The sequence below is a fragment of the Drosophila ananassae genome, chromosome 2R (genome assembly GCF_017639315.1).
Source record: "Drosophila ananassae strain 14024-0371.13 chromosome 2R, ASM1763931v2, whole genome shotgun sequence".
NCBI classification, from domain to species: domain Eukaryota; kingdom Metazoa; phylum Arthropoda; class Insecta; order Diptera; family Drosophilidae; genus Drosophila; species Drosophila ananassae.
Window position 1 is genome coordinate 13,095,121 of NC_057928.1, and position 20,006 is coordinate 13,115,126.

At 49.0% G+C, this 20,006-nt stretch overlaps 6 protein-coding genes across 11 annotated transcripts; 3 read left to right on the top strand and 3 right to left on the bottom strand.

Moving 5' to 3' along the window:
• The first annotated feature begins 53 nt into the window (after positions 1-53).
• Positions 54-12,363, top strand: LOC6506561 (protein disabled). 6 transcript variants are annotated; one of them, XM_032453654.2, is made up of 9 exons: positions 54-922; positions 3,319-4,004; positions 4,065-4,674; positions 5,257-5,502; positions 5,677-8,767; positions 8,826-8,929; positions 8,984-9,733; positions 9,789-9,918; positions 9,979-12,363. In XM_032453654.2, exons 1-9 carry the CDS (start codon positions 886-888, stop codon positions 11,081-11,083), a joined length of 6,759 nt encoding a protein of 2,252 aa, XP_032309545.1. In that variant the 5' UTR covers positions 54-885; the 3' UTR covers positions 11,084-12,363. The 6 variants fall into 6 exon arrangements, with proteins under 6 accessions (XP_032309545.1, XP_032309547.1, XP_032309544.1 ...); XM_032453653.2 differs by lacking the exon at positions 54-922 and adding an exon at positions 1,065-1,873; XM_032453655.2 differs by lacking the exon at positions 54-922 and adding an exon at positions 1,066-1,873 and having other exon boundaries at positions 5,959-8,767; positions 9,979-12,362.
• A 31-nt stretch (positions 12,364-12,394) lies between these two features.
• LOC6506562 lies at positions 12,395-13,043 on the top strand. Its single transcript, XM_044714562.1, has 2 exons — positions 12,395-12,609; positions 12,667-13,043. The coding sequence occupies exons 1-2, from the start codon at positions 12,598-12,600 to the stop codon at positions 13,033-13,035; spliced, it is 381 nt and encodes a 126-aa protein (XP_044570497.1). The 5' UTR covers positions 12,395-12,597; the 3' UTR covers positions 13,036-13,043.
• A 56-nt stretch (positions 13,044-13,099) lies between these two features.
• On the bottom strand, positions 13,100-13,744 carry LOC6493377. Its single transcript, XM_001957600.4, has 2 exons — positions 13,587-13,744; positions 13,100-13,535 (listed from the first exon to the last, which is right to left on the bottom strand). The coding sequence occupies exons 1-2, from the start codon at positions 13,671-13,673 to the stop codon at positions 13,191-13,193; spliced, it is 432 nt and encodes a 143-aa protein (XP_001957636.2). The 5' UTR covers positions 13,674-13,744; the 3' UTR covers positions 13,100-13,190.
• A 229-nt stretch (positions 13,745-13,973) lies between these two features.
• LOC6506563 (peptidoglycan-recognition protein SB2) lies at positions 13,974-14,706 on the top strand. The gene is made up of 2 exons (XM_001957599.4): positions 13,974-14,345; positions 14,402-14,706. Exons 1-2 carry the CDS (start codon positions 13,982-13,984, stop codon positions 14,584-14,586), a joined length of 549 nt encoding a protein of 182 aa, XP_001957635.1. The 5' UTR covers positions 13,974-13,981; the 3' UTR covers positions 14,587-14,706.
• On the bottom strand, positions 14,690-15,456 carry LOC6493376 (peptidoglycan-recognition protein SB1). Its single transcript, XM_001957598.4, has 2 exons — positions 15,322-15,456; positions 14,690-15,253 (listed from the first exon to the last, which is right to left on the bottom strand). Exons 1-2 carry the CDS (start codon positions 15,365-15,367, stop codon positions 14,736-14,738), a joined length of 564 nt encoding a protein of 187 aa, XP_001957634.1. The 5' UTR covers positions 15,368-15,456; the 3' UTR covers positions 14,690-14,735.
• A 197-nt stretch (positions 15,457-15,653) lies between these two features.
• LOC6493375 (probable ATP-dependent RNA helicase Dbp73D) lies at positions 15,654-18,012 on the bottom strand. Its single transcript, XM_001957597.4, has 3 exons — positions 17,874-18,012; positions 16,997-17,820; positions 15,654-16,930 (listed from the first exon to the last, which is right to left on the bottom strand). Exons 1-3 carry the CDS (start codon positions 17,894-17,896, stop codon positions 15,726-15,728), a joined length of 2,052 nt encoding a protein of 683 aa, XP_001957633.1. The 5' UTR covers positions 17,897-18,012; the 3' UTR covers positions 15,654-15,725.
• Between the last annotated feature and the right edge of the window lie 1,994 nt (positions 18,013-20,006).

Genomic DNA, 20,006 nt, shown 5'->3' on the forward strand with positions numbered 1-20,006 from the left:
TTCAATAATATAAACGAAAGTAAGATCCAATGTTATCGATTGGCCCAAAAAACACTTTACCGGCTACCATACAGGGTGCTCTGTGCTTCACACCCACCACCCTCGTATCCTTGGAGTTTTACTATCGAATTTTTTGTGTGTGTCCATTTCCTGCTGCTCCCAGGGCGTAAAACTAAAATCGACAGGGAAACAAGAGAAAAATCTCCATAATTCTGCAAAAATTCATAGTGGAAATTATTGCCAAGGCTTTTAAAAAAGCAAAAAAATATAACTTACTGTGTAAATAGCGAATAAAAGCATCGCCCTGCCCCAGAACCGGGAGTGTGTCAATCAATTCTTTGTTCCTCATTCATTTTTTTGTGGGGGGCAGACAAAGACATCAAATCAACCGGAAATAGTGCAATTGGAAAATCTCAAAATCGAGGACAACGAATCTAGGGAATAGAACCTTAAAAAATATATTAAATTAAGAAAGAAAATTAATGCTGCATGATGACAGGCGTAGTTGGTGCAACCCCAACCCCTAAGTCGCCCGAAAGTAGGCAAAGTGGAAGTAAACACGCACACAGATGCATGCCCCATTGAAAAATCAATAATCCCAGCCGGCGCGTAGTGCCCGAGTGCCACAATAACAACAAAAACAACACCAACCCATCAAATAGGCTCTCTTTTGAACCAAAAAAAAAAAAAAAAAAACAGGGACAAGTGTAAACAAAGCACAATCGTAGTAAAAACGAGTAGTATTACGAAAAAGTAGTACGAAATTAATAACGATAAATAATAACAATCCGCCCTTAGAGGAGCTCAGGCATAGTCATTATACGCAACATAATACGAGGCCAAAGGAATCCTTACACGAATGCCAATCAGCTATTCCTGAGCACCATGCAAACGCTGCGCAAGAAAACGAGTCCTTGTAAATGTAAGTATATTTTTTTTAATCACTTAAAACTATTAAAAAACTATAAAAACAAATTATGATATCATGGGTTCAAAACTCCGATAAATAAAAATCAGTTCTGTTCTGATTTACCCGCCTACCGATCGACCTAAGCCGGTCTATCGATTGGCGGCTTACCTGGCCCCTAAATCAATCGAATAACTGATCGAATAGCAGCTGCTGCGCCGGCGTCGCTGTTGTCGGCAGGTGGTGCAATATTCTACAGCAAAAAAAAACAACAAAGGTTCAGAACATCAACAGAAAATGAGAACATCCAGCAGATAGATAGATATTCTGCCCATTCTGCCATGAAAATTTACTAAATAATAGAGTGAAATTTGTGTATACCCGTGCGTATGAGTGTTTTTTGTTTGTTATTTGAATTGAACAAACTGCGACAGTCCAGTACACTGAGAAGAACCAACTGAGAAGAGAAGAATCACCCGAGAAGAGAACACCCCAGCAGGCAGCAGCGTCGAAACGCGCAAAAAAAAATTATTCTCTCATTCGTTGCCATTCATTCCATGATCTCGGTTCGGATCGTCTTCCTTTTGTTGTTCTTGTTGTTGTTGTTGTTGTTGCTTGAATTTAATTAAATCTATAGTCGTGAAAAATCGTTCTGGAATACAATTCTCATTGTATGTGTGTCAGAGTGTGTGTGTCTGTGCCCCCCCTCCTCAACACCCACCACCACCCCATGGCAGTGTCACCCAAAACAGAGAGACAACACAGAAATGCGACAGTAATTTCTGTTGACACCACCAGAGTGTAGTCAGAGCCGTTCTCCTTGAGCCTCCAACTTACCGGTGGGGACATCAAACATCATGGTCAAGTCCCTAGTGGCCAAACTGTCCACAGCCTCCTCCAATCTCTCCAGCACCTTTGGCGTCGGCGGCAGCGGCACAGCGACTGAGGAAACGAATTACGCAAAACGTTAGCAAAAAAAAAAAAAAACAAAAACCAAACTAAACAAATACACAAATAACAAACAGTGGTCCCTCCGAAGTGCGACAGGCGGGCTAAAACTCAGAGATACACGAGAGAGAGATACTGAGATACAAAGATACTTAGATACACTACCTAGAGCTATCTAGATACTAGCTAGAGCTGTAGAGATATTTCTTTTTAGTATAATAGTTCAGAATTTAATACTGAGATACTTAGATACTCCATCTAGATAATTTTGTTCAGGATATAGAGTTATTTCTTTGTAATATAATAGTTCTGAATTTTATATATATTTGTTAATTGAGTTACTTAGATACATAGATACTTAGATACTCTACCTAGAAACAGCTGTCCAGGGTCTAGACTCTATAATTATTTTTTTTAATACATTAGTTCGGAATTTAATATATATTTTGTTTTAGTTGAGATACTGAGATACACAGATACTTAGATACTCTATCTAGATACTGCTACAGGGTCTAAATTTATTTCTTTGTAATATAATAGTTCAGATTTTAACAAATATATGTGTATATATAATTCAGATACTGAGATCCTTAGACACTCAGATACTCTATCTAGTAACTGTTCTAGAGTCTAGAGTTATTTATTTTTTAATTAAGATACTTATATACTCAGATACTCTACCTAGATACATCTGTACTGGGTCTAGAGTAATTTCTTAGTACTATAATAGTTCAATAACTTATATTTCTTTGAAATTTCTTTGAAATGAAAGTATCTCTAAGTATAACATTATTTTATCAGAATCAATTTTATTTCAATTTCTATTTTATATATTATATATTATAAATATGTATATTTTTAAACCCTGAAATCATTCAATATATTCCACAAAAATGCAGCCAAGCGAGTCATAACTAAAGAGTGCCAGAGAATGAGAAATAATTTCCAACTCAAATTTCCAAAAATAAATATAAAAGGGGTTCCGCTCAATTAAAATTATGAATTTCCAAAATTTCCATCAAAAACAAAGAAAAAGTTTGTTTTTAAAGAATTGTATAGATTAGAGTCTAATCTTTAGAGGGAATCATTTCATATATTAATCATATAGTTCATATTTTATTCAAATGATTCACAAATTATTCATTTATTATCCAAACATTATTCATGTATTATTTATATTTTTTATTTAAACATAGAAAAATAAAAAATAAAACCATTATTTAAGATAAATACAATGAACTAATTTGCTTGTTAGTTTCTGGATTGAAAACTTCACAGTAGATTGGTTTTCTTATATAGAGAGTCTATAATATACTAGACCCGCACCCTAAAATCTCAGGGTTCGGCCCACTGCCGAGTGGCCACTGCACAAAAAATAAAACATTTATTTTTCGGGAAAAAAACAAATCATTCGATGTTCAAATTGAAAAATATACTCATGCGGTGTAATTCTATTATTTCAGATCGCAATGATCCGGGACGATTTTTCGGCGATGGCGTTCAGTTCAAGGCCAAGCTCATCGGCATTCTGGAGGTGGGCGAGGCGCGAGGTGATAGGATGTGCCAGGAGGCGCTGCAGGACCTCAAGATGGCCATACGGGCCGCCGGCGAGCACAAGCAAAGGATAACGATTCATGTGACCATCGATGGTCTGAGGCTGCGGGATGAGAAGACGGGCGACTCTCTGTACCATCATCCCGTCCACAAGATCTCCTTCATTGCCCAGGACATGACCGATTCGAGGGCGTTTGGATACATCTTTGGGTCACCGGATAGCGGCCATCGGTTCTTCGGCATCAAGACGGACAAGGCGGCCAGCCAGGTGGTGCTGGCAATGCGCGACCTCTTCCAGGTGGTCTTCGAGCTCAAGAAGAAGGAGATCGAGATGGCGCGCCAGCAGATCCAGGGCAAGTCCCTCCACGATCACGCCAGCCAGCTGGCCTCCCTGTCCTCGCTGAAGTCCGCCGGCCTGGGTGTCGGAGGCGTCGGTCTGGGTCTTGGCGGGCACGGCGACCTGGCCAGCGGCGTTTCTGGGGGCGGTCATGCCCTCACCTTGCTGGGAAGCAGCCTCAACACGTCCTCCAATGGCACTAGCCGGCTGGGTGTGACTCTCGACGTGGCCAAGGCATCAGGATCGGCGGCCAAGGAAGTAAGTCCTCTTAAATAGCTTCCCAAGAATCTTTATTCATTACTTTCTTTTTTCCCGTAGATCTCCCCCGAGTCTGTGGCCGATTTGGTGGACCTGGAGCAGGAGCTCACCTCCCTGCAGCGGGGCATCAGCCAAATGGAACGCATCACACCCAATGAACCCGCCTCCAGTGGCGGCGGACATCCCACTTTGGCCAAATCCGCCAGCGAAGACGATCCCTTCGGAGACTCGTTTATCTATGTTCCCTCTTACAACATCCTGCCACCGCCACCCGACTCCGGACGCAATCGCCACAAGCCGACTAAGACGCCAGAGACGGCGGCCAGCCTGGATGCCATGCTGTCGCCGGCACCAGGAGCCAGCAGCTCCCAGTCGCCGGCTGGCCAGGTCGGCCAGGCGGACAACGACGACGACAACTGGCTGCAGGAACTGGAGCAGCAGAACGACGTCTTCGATACCACCAAAGTGGGCACAGCTGCTGCCGGACTGGGCTCTATTATGACGATGGCACCTCTGGCTTCCAGCGAGTCCACGGCCACGCCCACGCAACAGCTAACGGAGATGGGGGGAACTGGAGCTCTGGGAGATCTGGATATTGGCTTGGGAACAGGATCAGTTCTGGGCCAGGCACTAAGCAGCGAAGATCAGGCCGGCACTGTGTTGTCTCTGGGTAAGTCCACCTCCGTCCCCCATCGTTTTGGTTTCCATTCCATCGCTTCTTTGTCAGATTTCTCGTTCCCATTTAAGCGATGAAAGAGCTGTCTGTGATCGTGCCTGCCCGCAAGGGAACAATTGGGAGAAGTCGCGGGTCAAATTAATTGAACTGAATTGAATCTTTGGGTGTGGAAGACTCGTCTTTACAATTCTTACACGAAGTTGTAAGATTCTTCCACTCAGATTCGCACAATTCTTTCACTTTCTCTGCAATAAGTCCTCAACGGACAGCTCTTTCGTGCCACTTTCGAGTTGATTTCTTAACCCAAACTATTATAATTTAAGTTAATCCCCAACATTAACCCCACAAAGCATTTAATTACCATTAACACCTTGTGCTACCTCCCCGTTTTGTTTTCAAATCGAAGACTTTAATGCCCACTTCCGATATACTTTCCCCCCAACACAATGTCGTTTGAGTTTCGTTGCGTTGAGTTTGTTTGATTTTGTGCCACCTCCGGTTTCGGAGTCTCCTTCTGGAGCAGCTGCACTGATACTACTCCTACCACTCTTCCGCCTTCCGTTCCATGTCGCGCAGATGCGTTCACGGATCTGGATCCGCTGGGCACGGGACGCACCAGGCCGTATGTGGATAAGAAGTACTTCTTCCAAGAGCTCAAGAATCCGCCCAAGAAACTGCTCAAGGAGCTCAGCTCCGGCAGCCAGGCGGGTCTCGGTCTCGGCCAGTCCATGGGCCAGCCGGACGGTTTCTTTCCGGAGGACAGCACCACCATCTCCACCACAACCACCACCACCACCACCACAGCTACTAACATCTCCGCAGGTACTAACCAAAAATTTCACGATCGCTTTATAGCAGCACCCCTTCTGTTCCTGCACAGAGAAAAAAAAGGTGTCCTCCTCGTAATTAGTTGAGACTTTTTTCTCTCTGTGCATGCATGGAGGGGATTCTTTTTGAGCGAAGAGCTCTCTAAAGTTTGCACTTGCACCACCGCAGGCAACTCGCTGGGGGCCCACAACTCGGTTAACTCACTAACCACCACCGCTAGCACCGCCGCCAGTCTCGGCCAGCTTCTGTCCTCCGTCTCCGTCTCCGTCTCCTCAGCCAGTGCCATCTCAGTTCCCATTTCCTTCCCACCTCCCGGTTCCGGTTCCGGTCCCATTCCCGCTCCCTCCTCCACCTCCATTTCCCATGCAATCTCCACCAGCGCTGAGCTGAAACTGCTCCTCGGCCAAGTCACTAATCCGCCTAATCCCACCGGCCACTATTATACCGCAGAACCACCTACGCTGACTTCCCTGGAGGATCCCCACGGCCACGTTCCGGCCGCCGATCCGGTTCTGCTGCCACGCGACACGGATCCGTTCTCCCCCACGCGCAAGAAGAGCGATCCGGATCCCTTCCAGGAGGGCGACCTCTTCGCCAAACTGGATGCCTTTGAGTTCGAGGCTCCGCCGTCAGTGCCGGCTCCCTCGATCCCGACGGAGGCCAAGCCGAACGTCTTCAACGGACCGCTCCAGGTGCAGCTGCCGCCGGAGAAGGAGCTGCAGCTCCAGCAGCCGCCGGCAGCAGCCATCTCCGCCAGCACGGTGAGGAATCGTCCCTTGGCCGCGGTCTCCGCCCTGCCCAGTGGCGGACCCCTGGACGTGATCTCCAGTATTAGCAACAAGAAGATGCCGCATCTGTTTGGCCAGTCGCGGGCCTTCGGCAAGTCCTCGGACATCGGATCGAGTGTCAATATGCGGCGTCTGCAGGAGAGTGACTCCCTGAGCGAGACGGAGGCTGCTCCGGAGCCACCGCCGCGTCCGGACTCGGCTCCGTACTCCGAGCCGCCGCCACTGCCGCCGAAGAAGCAGTTCAGCGACCTGGTCATTCGCCCCACGCCCGCCATTCCGACTCCCCAGCAAGCGGCTGGAAGGTACGAGTACCTGAACAGCAGCAGCCAAGCCAGGAGAACTCCATCCGCGTCCGCGGATGCTCCACCCATTCCATTGCCCTCGCGCCGCGTGGGTCGATCCGATGGCAATTTCCCGGGACCCGGAAGACCCCGGAAGCCGGGACACACCGAGGATGACTACCTGGCGCCGTTGGGCGGACCACCGCCGTTGCTGCCGCCGCCCAGTCAGGGATCTTCGGTCAGGTCGAGACCCCAGAGGCAGGCTTCCCTGGGCAGGCCGCAAGATATCTACGAGAATAAGGCGGAGATCCTGCAGGCCCAGGCCCAGGCACAGGCGCAGGGTCAGGTGATGGAGAGTAGCGTGCCCCTGGCACCCGACATCACCCTCACCCAGCTCCTCACCCTTGGCATCGACGATCTGGCCATCAAGCTGAATGTCCCGGCCAGCAAGCTGAGCACCATGACCCTGGTCCAGCTTACGGCCTACCTTTCGGAGTATCTGTCCAGCGAGAAGAGCCAGGTGACCAGCCAGCCGGAGCGGAGATCCTCGCCAGCCAATCCGCCCCCGGCAGCCGCTCCGCCCTCCACTGCGGCCGTTTTCAAAGTCAACTTCGACCAGCAGACCTCCTTTGTGGCCAAGTTCGATGACACCTTTGGCGAGGACGAGGTGCTCCCCGCTTCCCATTCGGACTCCACTTTCGTGGCCAACTTTGCCAACTTCAACGAGGCGCCCGTTCCCACTCCTATGCCCGGAGCAGGAGCGTCTTCAGCGCCCATCGTGCCGCCAGCGGATCGGTATGCAGTCTTCCGGGAGATCATCGACCAGGAGCTCCAGCAACAGCAGCAGGAGACGGATCTGATGGGTGACCTGACGCCCCCGCCGGTGGACGAAAGTCAGATGAAGGAAGTGCCAGAGTGCTTGGAGGTGTCCAGCGTCGCTCCAGAGCTGCCCATCGATGCCCTGGAGGTGGCTCCGGCTCCCAAAATCGACACCAAAATTACGGAAGTAGTGGCCCAGGCTAAGGATCGGTATGCCGCCTTGCGGGACATCATCCTGGTGGAGAACCTCTTCGACAAGCCTTCGCCCCCAGTGGCTGCTCCTCAGCCGGAGAAGGACCTGCTGCAGGACTTCCCGGAGTTCAGCGATGAGTTTAACGAGGATCACGATCTGCGCCAGATAATGGACCATCAGGATCACGGGCATGGCCAAGTCAGGGATCGACGTGGGCTGGTGGACAGTAGAGGCTTTCCCACTGAGCCCTCCTCCTCCGCCCTGACCGTGGACGACGACGACGAGGACGAGGATGCCGACGCGGCCGGAGAGAGTAGCCTGGACAGCAACGAGAAGGATGCGGAGCCTGTAAGTGGCCAGGATCAGTACGAGAAGCTGTCGACTTCGACGCAACAGCTGGACACCGCTGCCCCTGTGCTGGAGGATCTTCCCCAGCAGCCACCTCAGCCCCAATCGCTGACGCCCAAGCAGGATCAGAAGTTTCTGTCGGTGTTGACAGGTCCCCCTGGGGCCGGAACCAAAGACGACATCGAAATTGACGAGCTGATGCATCGCGCCATATCGAATCTCTCCCTGGACTCCAGGGAGCGTGTGTCGCCGGCCACCTCCTCGGCGGCTCCATCGCGAGGAGCTCCCGGCCTGCACACTCCCTCGCAGTTCAATGATGTCAGCACCTCGCCCATTCCCCTCCAGAAGCCGGTCATGGGCAGCGTTGGAGGTCCGTCGCCGGTGCCCTCGCAGCTCTCGGCTGTCTCCCAGCTTATCGACACGGCCACCAAGCAAATGGGCGATCGGGAACGGGAGAAACAGTCCTGGGCCACCTTCGACTCTCCCAAGGCCAAGGGCAAGGCCCGGCTTACCCTGCCACCGCCGCCACCCCCCGCTTCGAACACCTCCCAGCCGGATACGGTGGAGTCGCCGTGCAGCTCGGATCCTCGGGACGATGGCTGGTCCAAGCAGCAGCGCCGCTGGGCGAAGAAGGAACGCCAGCAGACGTCCTCCTCGTCGCGCGATCTCAGTCCCTGGGATGACGAGACTCCCGAGTATCTCAAGCGACGCCAACTGGCCGCCGCCCAAATGGCCCATCCTCACCAGCCGCAGATGCAGCCACCGCCAGATCGGCATGGCTACTATATGCGCCACGCCAGGCGGATGAACTCCTGCGACGAGGATTACGAGTAAGTAGATTGCTTGGATGAAGTCTGAGAATCCTTATCCTAATGTCCATTATTTCAGCTATGATGCGGAGTTCATGGCTCGCCGAGATCAGCAGCAGCAACAACAACAGCAAAGGAAGTTCAAGCATGGACTCTCTCGCAGCCGGGATAACTTTGATCTAGGTGGGTGACTAAAAAATACTCCACAATGTTAGCTAACTCCATACCATCTTGCAGATTCCCCCAGCTGGTATCACCATCCGGCCCATCATACCTGGTCCCCGCAGGAGATCGAACAGGCCAGGGCCAGGTCCTTCGAGAGGGCTGCCTATGAACGCTCCAGCTATGGACCACCGCCGCCCATCTACGACAAACGAGGACAGTTGAGGAGCAAGTACCGGGGCGATCACCGGGACAGGGATCGTGAGCGGGAGAGGGAACGGGACAGGGACCGGGAGTACCGGGACTATGCTCGTCCCAGCTACGACTTCGACTACGAAAACGTGTACGAGGAGCGCGGAGGTCGGTCGCCCATGGCCTACAAGCCAGGAAGAGGTGGTGCCGACTACATGTACGACCGGGAAAGGGATCGAGATCGTGACCGCAAGTCCTTCGATCGCGAGAGCCTCGAATCCTACGAGAGCGCCAATCGGCGGCGTCGCAGCTTCGGCAGCGGCAACGATGTCTACGGTAGCTTGGACAGCCGCGAGGACTACCGCGGCGAGAGGGACAGGGATCGGGAGCGGGATCGCGAGCAGATGAAGACGCGTTCCCTGCGGAAGCCCACAACCACCTCGGGGAAGCTGCGGATCAGCGGTGACATTGACTACGAGCAGGATTCGGAGCAGGACTTCCAGCAGCGGCCAGGTGTCCGGAGTCTGCAGCGGCCCAGTCAGCTGGGAGGGGATGTGGTGCTGCCCTCCAGTGCAGCCGGTGGCTCACAGAGACTGCGCAAGAGCAGCGGTTCGAGTCCCTGGGATGGCGAGGGTAAGTTTTCAAATCGATGCTTCTGGCAGACCTCTAGATGGAACCTTCATTTCAGAACCCACTTTGCCGGGCCAGAAGTCATGGAAGCGTCCAGCCAGTGCTGCGGAAACGGAGAGGCGTCTGGCCGAAAGTCGTAGGGCGGCAGCGTTGGGACAAACTCCCTCAGACGGAGAAAAGGAGCGAAGGTGAGAGGAGTAGTCTCCCAGATAGAGTTCTGACAATAATTATCCAATCTTTCCTTTAAGATTCCGCAAGAAGACTCGTGCCCGCAGTGCCAAGGATTTGGCCAACATGGGCACCAATCCCGGCTCGGCTGTGCCACCATCCCGCTACGGACGTCCTGGCATGAGGGATAACTATGACTACATGTGTCCTCCCGGCCCCCGGAACGACGAGGTGGACGACGATGATGATGACGACGACGAGGACTACGTGGACGATGAGCCGCCGACGGATGAGGACAAGTTCGAGCGGCTCAACCGCCGGCGTCATGAGATGCACCAGCGGATGATGGAGAGCGAGCGGCGTCACATGGAGCGGCATCAGCCGCCGCCGGCGCTGGGCAAGCTACCGGGCCAGAATCGGAACCGTGGCGGCGTTGGGGTCGTCAACAGCGACTACGGATTCGTGGACAGCTACGAGCAGACACCCACTCCGACGCCGCGCTCGAATGCCAGTAGCACGGGTCCCGGGGGCATGATGATGAGCGGCGGTGAGTCCTCCGCCGGGGTGACCAGTTCCAAGTTCAATTTCGACGACGGTTTCGAGTCCGACTTCAATCAGAGCTCCCCGCCGCCAGCTCCGGCAGGCACTGCATCCAGCTGCACCTCCACGCCGGCTGGCCAAGTCTCCGGCAGCGGCAACAACGGCGGATCCAAGAGCCTCTTCCGCTTCTCCAACGACTTCTCGGATCGCGAGAAGCGGGAGCAGTTTGAGGCGGACACGCCGCCGACTTCAACTCCTCCCATCACCCAGAAACTGCGATTCGATGACAATGTCAAGGTCTCCCAGTTCGACGACGCCGCCTTCGAGGATGACTTCGCCAAGGCCTCCTTTGACTTCGAGAAGGAGCAGGTAACGGGTGCTGGAGGAGCGGGAGCCATGAGCCGGAAACAGAATATGCGAACCAGCAAGCTGCAGCAGCGCCAGGAGCTCATTAAGAAGTCGGAGTCTGTGAATATATTTGCCAAAAAGCAAGAGGATCCCTTCGAGGATGATGAGTTCTTCCGATCGCCGGACCAGGAAGATCCGAAGGAGCAGCTCGATGAGCAGGCGGAGTCCGGGGGCGGCGGGGGCAAGTTCCAGTGGGGCGAGGAGGCGAACTTTGCCAAGTTCGATGAAAACATGTGATTTGACCAACTCTTTGCCAAGGCATCGGGTCATCAGAAGCAGAAGCCGAAGACGGAGCATCAGCGCCTGGAGACGGATCACAACTATGCGGAGATCGACGTGGTGAACGATGCGGACTTCTTCTACCTGACCAACCTGAATCACTACTACCAGCAGCAGAGGCTGCAGACCTTGATGCAGCAAAGCCGCCACATCTATTGCAACATACCGATCCAGGAAGCAACGCAACCACCACCGCCGCCGCCACTGACCAAGTCCACGGCCACATCCATGAGTCCCTGGAAGGAGACGAAGCCTCAACCAGAAACAGAGCCAGAGCCAGACCCCAAGTCTAGCCAGTCGAAGAAGCCGTTGGAGAAGCTGCTGCGGAAGCCGAAGAAGTGGAAACTAAAACGGACCCTGGACGACTTCGTCAAGTGTCTGATCATCGCTTCCTCGGAGCATGTCCACGACTACGATGTGCTGTGGTAGGAGCAGGAGGAGGATTGGGAGAGCGGCGAGTCCCAAGATCAGTCTTGATGGGAGCCCCGTAGTACGATATATAATTTTCCAGACCCATATACCTTCTAGTCAACTCAAAAGCGCCATAAAACTGATAGCTTATATATCGTAGAAGAGTCTTGAACCGTTCTGCCCAATCCTGGATCGCAGGATTACTAGCCTGAAGTTCCCCAACCCCTGATTGTATATATATTCCAACCCAACTGGCCATAGTCAAGCGTTTGTTAAAGTTACAACCCAAGAAACTCGAGAGCTAACGAAATACTCATCCCGAAATACCCCAAAAAAACCCGAAAATCATCAAATAACGAAAGCAACTATCAATTGCCTATGCTAGATGTCGTCTAACCCACTTAACGGTGTTTATCCCTTGAAGGATATTCCTAGGATACGGATTACGTTATATACATATATGCCTACTCCTTGCATTATTTTTACGATCGATCGATGATGATTACTAACATCTAATTTGTTAAATTACACACCGCAGTGTCGCTAAATAGTCTTTTATGATTTAACTACATTTATACAACAAATTATATATAAAATAAAAAATAAAAAATAAATATATATATATATATATATATATTATATATTATATATTTATACGCAACTGACGAGCAACAGAAACTGAAACTGAACGATCAAGTAACTCCCTTGCATCTAAATTATTATATACGAAAATTATACATAAAGCATATTCTTATAATTAATACGAATACGATAGTTATTGTCATTATGAATTATAAATTAAACTGTGAGAAGCATAAACAAGTGTTTTTTTATTTTTAATCTTTACTAAAAGTGGCATGTAGTTGCAGATTTTGTAATCCAAGCCTCCAAATCCGAAGCCTACAATTTTGTGCCTTTTTTGGAGAAACCTTTTTGGCCATTTAGAGTGCCATTAACTCTGGCTTTGGGCCTGGTCTCTTGGATATAAAAGGAAACCCTTCAACCAAGCCATCTATTCAGGTCTTGGACTCTGAAGTAGAAACACTCGAAGTATCTCCAAGATGCAGAACTTGGTAAGAAGTATTTTTCAAGATTAGAAAACATTAACTTTTAAGATTTTATTTTTTCAGCTGATTATTCTATCGATAGGATTATTATCCTGTGTGGCAGCCAGGTCCACGGTGGGTCCTGTTCTTTTCAACCCACCAGTATCGCAGTTTGGTGTCTTCCCAGGACCTACTGGCTATGCAGTTCCCCCATTTGCTGCTCCTTTTGGAGGTGTTTTTCCTACTCCTTTGGGTGCTCCCTTGACTGCTTCTCTGGCTTCTTTGGCTAGTCCTCCTAATCCTACTCCTCTGTCGGTTTCCAGCAGCCAACGTCTGGACTACTTCAACCAGTTCAATGCCGCCTTTGCTCCAAATGCTCCTGCCCGCATCCTGGCAGCCACTCCCTCCGGTCGCCTCATTACTCCGGGAGTAGCTGCTCCATTTTTCTTTTAGATTTTAAAGTCAAGTAATATAATTTTTTAAAATAAAAACTGGTTAACCACAAAAAGAGTGTTAATAGATGGATAAGGGGTTCATATATTTCTGTAGGATTATAATTTGGTATTGGAGTAATATCACAAGAGCCCTTGGGCTTTCAACCTCCTCCCTCACCAGACACTCTTGTAGCCGTACCCGTAGTTGGGATATGTGGAGTAGTATCCGTACGGATAGGTATACTGGTAGGTGGAGCCGTAGGGATAGTTGGGATAGAGCGGATAGCCGCCACTGTACTTGTAGTAGGTGGGATAGGTGGCCACTGGGGGAGTGGGCACATAGAAGCGGTTCCAGTTCCGGGTGACAAACTGATGGCTGGTGGCCAGTGGCACTCCAGCGGGAATGGCAGCTGGAATGGTAGCCGGAATAGCCGGAATCACTCCAGTGGCGGCAGGTGCGATGCTGGCCTGGGACAGAGCTGCTCCCAGCAGGAGGTAGCCAAAGAGGGTCAGCAATACCTAAGGTCCTTGGAGGTTATAAGGAGTTCAATAAAGTTGGTAACTACTTACAAGCTTCATGACTTGGCTGTTGGACTTGGCTGGGGGATCACTGTCGTCTATCCACCCGATGCACTGGCTTTTATACCGACACCTCATTAGATTTGACTTTCAAATGCAGTTGCCCATTCGGGGAGGTGCATCCATTTTTGGGCCACCACTCGTCCAAGGGCACATGCCCATTCCCACTCCCATTCCCAAAGAAGCGAAGCAACAAAGCCCTGAGATGACGCAAGCGGAATTGGCAAACAGACCGGGCTTCTGGCCATTTAATTATGCTGCAATCCATTGATCGCCGTATAAATTGATTTAAAAGTGGAGCACCTGAGCAAACAAGGTATTTTCGGATGGATCGGGTATATAAATAGATGGGGGTCTTTGGGAGCTATCAATATCCGAAAGCAATCATGAAGTTACAGCTTGCCCTTCTCGTTCTGGGAGCCACTGCGGTCCTCGGCCAGATTGTGCCCAGAAGCAGCTGGTGTCCTGTCCCTGTCTCCCCACGTCTGCCTCGGCTAAGGGGTCCGGCTCGCTACATCATCATCCACCACACGGTCACAGCTCCCTGCTACAATCCCCACCAGTGCCAGGCGGCCCTCCGCCAGATCCGTGACGGACATCTGCGCCGCAAGTTCAGGGACATTGGCTACAATTTCCTCATCGGAGGCGATGGTCGCATATACGAGGGACTAGGATTTGGCATCCGCGGGGAACATGCTCCCAACTACAATAGCCAGTCCATAGGCATTGCCTTTATCGGCAATTTCCAGGGTGAGTAACAGTCTTCTGCTCCTGGAACTCTTGTCCTTACATCCCCACTTTTTCAGTTGGTCTACCACCTGGTCAGATGCTGCAAGCCGCCCGTACTCTCATCCAGATTGCCGTGAGACGTCGCCAGGTTGTGCCCAACTACACTCTCCTGGGACACTGCCAGACAAAGGCCACTGCCTGTCCGGGACGTCATCTGTTGGATGAGCTCCGCAAATGGCCAAGATGGCAAAAGAAGCCATAGAAGAAAGAGATTTATATCAAGTCCTTCTACTTCAATTTCAAATAGTTATCCCTCCATCCTAGATAATTTTTTTTCTAGCCAATTTTTTCAATAAAAACTAATATTTATCTTCTAAAAAAATATATTTAAATTAACAAAACTCTTTAACTTTAAAGTTGCCTCCAGTGGGGCCAGGTCTTGATCTCATTGAAGAGCGCATCTCCTGGACAAGCAGTGGCCTTGGTCTGCCTGTGTCCCAGCAGGGTGTAGTTGTCCTTGAGGTAGCCCCGCTGCTGGGCCAATGCGATCAGATCCTTGGCGTTCCGCAGCATCTGGGATGAGGGAGCGCTGCCCTGGAAGTTGCCGATGAACACAATGCCGATGCTGTTCCGGTTGTAGTTGGGGGCATGGGAGCCCTGAAGTCCAAAGCCCCGACCCTCGTACACCTTTCCGTCTCCGGCCACTATGAAGTTGTAGCCAATATCGCTGAAGTTCCTGCGTCCCTTGTGATCCGTCTGAATAGCCTTGATCATTCGCTTGCACTGGTCACTGGTGGAGCATCCATTCGGATTGTCCGAGTGATGAATGATGACATAGTCCACTGCTCCGGAGATCCTGGCAGGCGATCGAGCAGCCACCGCTCCCCAGCTGCTCCTCGGTTCGATATTCAGGGCATCGGCGGAGAGAGCTTCGGGGGAAGACACAAACAAGATGATTACCTAATGGATGTGTCAGGGGACTAGTTTGATAGATTACCTAAGGTGCACAGCACCACACAAGCTATAATCGTGAATGTGTTCATCGCTTTGAAAGGGATCCAACTTTGAGATTCTATGGCTTACAGAAGATGCTTAAATAGGGGATCCAGTATTTCCCTATAGTCGACTATAAGTATACCCTTTAATATGAAAAATAAGCTCCAGAAATACTTTCAGCCAAGAAATCACAAAAATATGAATACCCCAAGTCAGAGCAAAGAAAAAACACCGATTACGGTGAAGAACCCAGTGGGAATCACTCGCGACCTGCGAGATAAGACATTGCTCCGGTAGACCCTCCATGTTCAGTCAACCAAAACAACACCTACATTTGAATTTAAAAAACTTTATATTACTAAAATCTATTATAAACAAAATATTGCAAAAGTTAAAGCCAAATCTCTACTTCTCGATGGCCTTTCGCTTTTTGGCAATGCGCTGTTTCTTCGTAACCCGCGGCAAGGACTTGGTCGCCTTCTTCGTTGGGACATTTTTAACCTTATCGACCACACTGGTGTCAACTGCTCCCGCCTTGAGTTGCAGTTTCTCCATGAGTGTAAGTGGTCGGTTGGAGTCCTTAGCCTCCTCATGCTTCTTATGAACCAGAGCCTTGTTGGCCACTCGCCGCTTCTGCGCAGCCTTTGTGGTCTTTTGTTTCTCCTGGCGAGCTCGTAGGTTGTCCAAGGCCCTCTTGTAGGCTTCTGCATGATCGACCTCGATGTCTGGTGAGACCGTGATCTCCTCGCCCAGTCCTTTGCCCACGTCGTTGAGCATCTTCTTGAAGGCCGCTTGATCCTGCTCGGTAAGCAGGGTAACAGCTGTGCCCTTTCTACCAGCACGGGCTGTCCGACCCACTCGATGAATGTGGGTCTTGATGTGGCGCGGTGCCTCGTAGGACAGCACCACATCTATGTCCGCCACATCGATACCACGGGCCAGGGCATCCGAGCATATAAGACCGTTTATCTTGCCGTTGGCGAAGCTCTTTAAATTCTGCTTTCGCACCAGAGCTGAAAGATTTCCCGACAGCTCCGCAACCTTGGTCTCGCTGTTCTCGAAAAGTGTTGCCATCACAAAGGCCAAACGACTGGCCTGATCCGTGCTGTTGGTGAAGCAGAGGAATCGCTTCCACTTGTACTTCTCCACCAGAGCGTACAATGTCAATGGTTTCAGACGCATTTCAGTGATGCAGATTTGCTCCGTCAACTCGGCTGGGGTGGTGTATTTGCCCAAAAATTGTCCATCTGTATCGGCTTCTGCATCGCCCTCCTCGCCGGTTGGTTCCCTCAGCACTGGCATCACGGTGGTGAAGAGACGCGGCTGGAAGAGCCGCAGGTTTTGAAGTTTTTCGGGATCTTGGGAGAGAGTCGCAGAAAAGAGAAGCTTGTGCGGTTGATTTCCGAAACTGGACTGAAGTTCTGCGTAACAAAGGGGAGCTTGGGTGCCGGCTAGCAACTGATCCGTGGTCTCCTTCACATGGCTATCCAAATGATAGAGCCAGTTTTGGAAAACAGCATCCATGATTCGGTCAGCCTCGTCAATGATCAGGAACTTCAGGTTCTTTAAGCAAAAGCCTTTCGTGGCGTGCAGATGATCCACCAGACGACCTTAAGTGGAGAAGAGGGATACATTTAGATTTTCTTGAAGACAATTCAAAGATATTTTCAACGCACCTGGCGTGGTAACCACAATGTCCACCTTGCTGTAGTACTTCCCCTTGTAGAGCTCCACTAGCTTCTCCTGCTCATCCTCCAACTTGTGTTGCTTAGAAAGCAGACACACCTCCAGTTCTGTTTTGTTGCAAAGCGCACTGATGACCTGGTACACTTGTAGGGCCAACTCAGCCACGGGCAGCACTACCAGAGCTCGGATTTTGCACTCAACCCGGTTGGCCAGGAGCTGGACGATTGGAATGGCAAAGGCTAACGTTTTTCCACTACCCGTGGGCGCGGAAACACATATGTCCCGAGGACGGAAAGGCGGCGGCTTGGATTGAGCCTCCAGAATCCAGGGGATAACCTCTCGCTGGACGGGGAAGAGGCGCTTGATCTTCATCTGCTTGAGAGCCAAACATGTGGATTTTTCCAGATAGGGAAGCTGGTCAATAGCCTCCGCATCGGAGATCTCCTCGTCGGCCTGCAAACTACCTCCTGCGATGATGGTGGGATGAGCCAACCAATTGGGCAGCTGCATTTCCACCTTCCTCCGCTTGGCAGCAACACCATCGCCTCCCAAAACTTGGAACTCGTTGGAGGGCACATGGTTCTCTTCAGTTGCCTGCTTCTGCTTGTCTTCCTCTTCAGGTGCTTCCAAGGCAGCTTCAGCGGTGTCTTCATCTTTGGTTTGAGCTTTTTCTACTGCCGGCTCCACAACTTCTGCTTCCTTGTGTTTCCTCTTCCTTTTGGCGGCCTTTTGGAGTAACTTTTGCAATATTTCATCTTCATTTTTGTTCGTCGGTTGATCTTTATCGCTTGATTTCTTGAAATCTTCTCTGTACCTGCACAATATTGTGTTACAACTAATGACTATGCTTTGTGAAGTATTACTTACCGATTTACAGTGAATAATTCCATAGTTAAAGCTCTTTTTATTCAAAAAATAGTGAAGAAAAGAGAGCGCACGTGTTGCAATTTGTTTACGTTTTTAGGCCCAGTGTGACCATATCCTAATTTTCTATTAGCTGAACAAAGCGTTGCCACGTTTCGTTTTAATGGCGCGTTAATTCAAATTAATAAAAAAATGATAATGTTAATGACCTTAATTATTCAAAAACTTGCGGTTTACCAATGAATTACTTTGTATTGAAATATGGACTTCCAGTTTCATATAAATAACATGTAAAAAAGTTCCATAACAGCAAGGCAAAACAATTCTCAGCGGAAATAAACAATATTAGTTCTTAATCCAGTTTTCTGGGGATTTGTGATTTCCCTATGAAATGCGTTGGTTGGATGCGTCTGTAAGGTGCCCCCAGCTTCGTGGGTTTCTTTGGGGATTTTTATGCCGGTCAGTGATTCATAATTGCCAAGAGCTTAACATTCTCCACGTGAGCGGGAGATGCAAAAATAAACCACAAAATCAGACTTTAATTAATGATTTTGGCCAAGACTGGAAAACCGGTTCGTATTCGTATTTGAACCACTAAAAAGAGAGTTTTTTGAATGGAAAGCAATTGACATGGGATATTGTAATTATGTAATAACTTCTGAATTCCCTTTAACCTAAAAAGGCACCCCTCTTAACAACTTTGTTGCGGATTTGACCGCATTTCCGTTTGTAAATTTGTGTTTTTAAATAGATCCATTAATCATTCAGCTCTGAATACAATTTGATTCAGTTTTGCTTGTAAGCAGAGGCAGTTGAACACCTGTGCTAAGGGAGTCACGCCCTCACTTGTGTCAGAATTAGTAATTTAACAAGCCCACCGTTTAAAATGTTTAACACCTTTCCCTAAGGTTAAAGTTCTTCTCTAAAACTGCACGATAATTCATTAAATGATTTTTATAATCTAGAGAATAAGGAGAAAACCTGACATGAAAAATCTATGAGATACGCCCTCATCACGTTTTTAAAAATCGGGAAAGATATATAGAGACTTCTTGACTGACTTTTAAAAACTCTCAGCTCAAAGCCAATGTCATATTCTTTAGATTTTTGGCAAATATCCGGATTAAAATATCAAACTGGAACTGGAGTTATGAAACGAGGTTGCGGATACGAAAGCTGTCCATTAAAAAGGCCATTGTAAGGCAACAAAACGTCATTGTTTCGGTTCTTATGGGTGATTCCAATAACAGAACGGGTTTCTTTTTTTTTTTTAAATGTTTTGGTTTTTTTTTTATCCACGTTAAAGTCAAAGACTTGGTTCTGTTACAGATTCAGAGATATTGGAACCAAAATATATTCTTATCTTTGCTGTTCCATTATCTTTTATCGCTTCCTTCCTAATTGAATTTCGTTCTGAACTTTCACACTCTCTCTCTCCCGGGGAGTATCTTTTCTTTATCAATATTCCGGGGAAGAAATGTAGGTACCCGCCAGTTGTATAAACAGATGCAAACATTGTCTCTTCCCCCGATACTATAAACTTAATTAAAAACTATGAAAAAGGGCTGTTTTGGCTTTCAGTAAATATTCGATAATTTAATGTGATAAACGTGTTGTTGAGATATAACGTAAGAATTTCGGTTCGTAACTGATATCAATCATAGTTACAAACTTAGTCGATATATTCCATATTTTAATGGGGTAATCATGCCCTTTGTGGGTATTTTACGGTTCTGTTGGTTTATTTATTAGATTTATAATTTATGATTAGTCGGTAGAGTTGAAAATTTGAATAATTTTTGCATGCGATTACCTTTTTTTTTTGCTACATTTCCCATTGCGTGATGTTCAAGGGGGAATTCTCTCGTATCTCGTATCTTTGTATCCAGAAGCCTCGATCCTGCTCCCCCGGCCCCTTCCAGGTAAAAAAGGTAACCGGTAAAAAGCTAAACTTCAAAATCAAACAAAACAAATCCGAGATACAAAAACTGAGACACCTGTTGATCACCTGAAAGGGTGTGAGAGTGGAAGAGAGACAGCTTGAGAACTTGTCTATGACTGGACCGGCGCTGACGTCGACGCCGTCGTCTCAGTCACAGTCTCCGGCGATCGCTTTATAACGGTAGGATATAAAAA

Coding starts and splice junctions, on each gene's coding strand:
- LOC6493375 (XM_001957597.4), bottom strand. CDS start 17,896: ATGGAATTATTCACTGTAAATCG. Junction 17,821..17,873: donor GAATTATTCACTGTAAATCG/GTAAGTAATACT, acceptor AATATTGTGCAG/GTACAGAGAAGATTTCAAGA. Junction 16,931..16,996: donor CATTGTGGTTACCACGCCAG/GTGCGTTGAAAA, acceptor TCTCCACTTAAG/GTCGTCTGGTGGATCATCTG.
- LOC6506563 (XM_001957599.4), top strand. CDS start 13,982: ATGAAGTTACAGCTTGCCCTTCTCGTTCTGGGAGCCACTGCGGTCCTC. Junction 14,346..14,401: donor CTTTATCGGCAATTTCCAGG/GTGAGTAACAGT, acceptor CCACTTTTTCAG/TTGGTCTACCACCTGGTCAG.
- LOC6493377 (XM_001957600.4), bottom strand. CDS start 13,673: ATGAGGTGTCGGTATAAAAGCCAGTGCATCGGGTGGATAGACGACAGT. Junction 13,536..13,586: donor ACAGCCAAGTCATGAAGCTT/GTAAGTAGTTAC, acceptor CAAGGACCTTAG/GTATTGCTGACCCTCTTTGG.
- LOC6506561 (XM_032453653.2), top strand. CDS start 1,765: ATGGTCAAGTCCCTAGTGGCCAAACTGTCCACAGCCTCCTCCAATCTC. Junction 1,874..3,318: donor GGAAACGAATTACGCAAAAC/GTTAGCAAAAAA, acceptor CTATTATTTCAG/ATCGCAATGATCCGGGACGA. Junction 8,768..8,825: donor TCCTGCGACGAGGATTACGA/GTAAGTAGATTG, acceptor CCATTATTTCAG/CTATGATGCGGAGTTCATGG.
- LOC6493376 (XM_001957598.4), bottom strand. CDS start 15,367: ATGAACACATTCACGATTATAGCTTGTGTGGTGCTGTGCACCTTAG. Junction 15,254..15,321: donor TGTGGTGCTGTGCACCTTAG/GTAATCTATCAA, acceptor CTTCCCCCGAAG/CTCTCTCCGCCGATGCCCTG.